Below are 2,092 nucleotides of genomic sequence, written 5' to 3' on the forward strand. Positions count from 1 at the left end.
AAGCACCCGATGCACGTATCCGTAGCACTTTCCTTAACGCAGTCAGTATGCTACTTTCCGAGCTAGCAAGTTGTGATTTCTGCCCAAGGCAGTGTTGGCGCAGTGGGTACAGCACAGCAAGGATCCAGGAGGAGCCTTCCACTCGAAGGCGTGCACGAGCTGCCCTATACACTGTAGTGATAGTTTCACGCTGCTCAGACTTCTTAACATCCAAGATGATATAGAATTTGGAATTGCGATCAATGTTTTAGTTGTCCTTTTTGCAAGTGGAAAATAATGCATGACCTTTCCTATCGTGGAAGACCTTTTGGATCTCGGCGAATTATATTTTAGTAGTATTATAAGAGTGGAATGGGGCATCGTGATGCTCTGTCGCGATCCAACAGATTTTTCCAGAAGGACCCATACAATTTGATCCTTCGCGTTCAACAACGAACAGTACTTAGCGGGGATTGGAATACTTCCGTCAGCAAGAGGCTCCGGGTTCAAACCCCAGGCCGCCAAATTGAATTAAAAGTTCCTGGAAGCGATGCTGCAAATGCTGAGCTTATGGGAACGATAAATGCTTGTTTGCACGGCGCTTTGCATGCTAATTACCTCCTCACTTGTTGGTCGAGCCTCACCTGAGCCGAATCCGATGAAACAACGGAAATGGAGTTTGATTGATGCGGTAAAGTGGCCAGGTAGATAGGATACACTCCTGCTATGCACAGATGCGCGCACAACACGTGAGAGAGCAGCAAGCAAATCACAAGACGTTCGTATACGGTAGGGTGTCAGGATGTTTACCCTGACGCCGGGCGTTGCGGAAATCATGAACTGTGAGCCAGAAAATATTGTGTACAGAGCTTACACTTTTTTCCATTCAACATTGGAAGGAGCAGGGACTGCGCAGAGTGAGTTACCACCTGAAGATCCGATAGAATTGTTGCTAGGTGCACAGCAGGCTTTGTGGTTGGTATTCAACCCGTCACTTTTAACGGGAGTGTTGCCGGTTGCCATGACGGTCGAAGAGACCGCCGATTCCCAGGAAGGCGTTCAGCGCCAGTACGATGAGCCGTGGCGTTACCTACGTAAGCAAGAAGGCGTTGTTNGTTTTGCGTTGCAGAACGTGCGAATCTGCCTGTTGCATGGCAACCTTAGCTGTGAAAGATATTGCCGAACGTCTTGTGATATGCTTATTGCTCTCTTCCATGTTCTGCGCGCATCTGCGCATAGCTACAGTTCTTTCCGCATGTGAAGTACACCACAGCCGTAACTTCGAAACGGCGGCGCGCTGGTCTCTTGTGGGTCTGAGCGATATCCAACCTTTGGGATTTTCTGTGAAGAGTCCAGGAAATTGCGGAAAAAATTCTTTCTTCCCAAACGTTTGCGCTGCTGTTCAACTGGGTGGTACCCAAGCAAAGATGGCGTTGCTTGCTGTGCTCTGCAGGAAGTGCGAATATGCCCCATGCGGCGAAAACAGTGGCAATGGAACATGTCAGCGAACGTTGTTTGATTATGGCAACTGCCCTCCTGGTTTGAACGCTTATCTGTGCATACTGCGCATGCGTTTCGCTTGCGCAGTATATGCATCAGATAGATCGAAGCTAGCAGGTGCGGATGCTCTGGTGTAAGGACAGAGGCTACGACAGCTTCACCCTTTGGATCGAGGCAATCGACGAGGTTGCCTTCTAGACTTTTGTGCGGCTTGGAAACTGGGTGCACATCGTGTAGAACCCTAAAACGGTCGTGTATTCGTTGTATCTTCGAACCGTTTTAATCGAGAAACGGAGCGGCTGCCAACAGTGAGCAGGTCTTCGGCAGCTGAAGCGTTTCTAGTGGCTGCGGTAGTATCACCATCTTTTTCAGGAGTGCACATACGCACCGGATTTCTAGTTTTGTTTATTTAAGTTTGCTTGAATGACCTTTGGTCGCTTCGTATGACAAGATGCTGTCCCGTGCGAGCGGTGCTTGTCATCATTTAGGGGCGCATATGCGTTTATAAATATACCCCCGCTTTTTCGACTGTTGGCACCAAAATTGCCATTGAAGTTACGGAATCCCTTGCTGGTAGCTGATTGCTCTAGCAGGCTGCTACTTATCTGGTAGA

General features: G+C 48.7%; 1 protein-coding gene across 1 annotated transcript; it reads left to right on the top strand.

Annotated features, from left to right (window-relative positions):
- Positions 1-814: 814 nt before the first annotated feature.
- Positions 815-1,524, top strand: EMH_0022520 (uncharacterized protein; the record flags this gene model as incomplete). The annotated part of the gene is made up of 2 exons (XM_013501973.1): positions 815-1,073; positions 1,433-1,524. 2 exons carry the CDS (start codon positions 815-817, stop codon positions 1,522-1,524), a joined length of 351 nt encoding a protein of 116 aa, XP_013357427.1.
- Between the last annotated feature and the right edge of the window lie 568 nt (positions 1,525-2,092).

This window comes from Eimeria mitis, genomic scaffold (assembly GCF_000499745.2).
Source record: "Eimeria mitis Houghton genomic scaffold, Emh_scaff797, whole genome shotgun sequence".
Lineage (NCBI taxonomy): Eukaryota > Apicomplexa > Conoidasida > Eucoccidiorida > Eimeriidae > Eimeria > Eimeria mitis.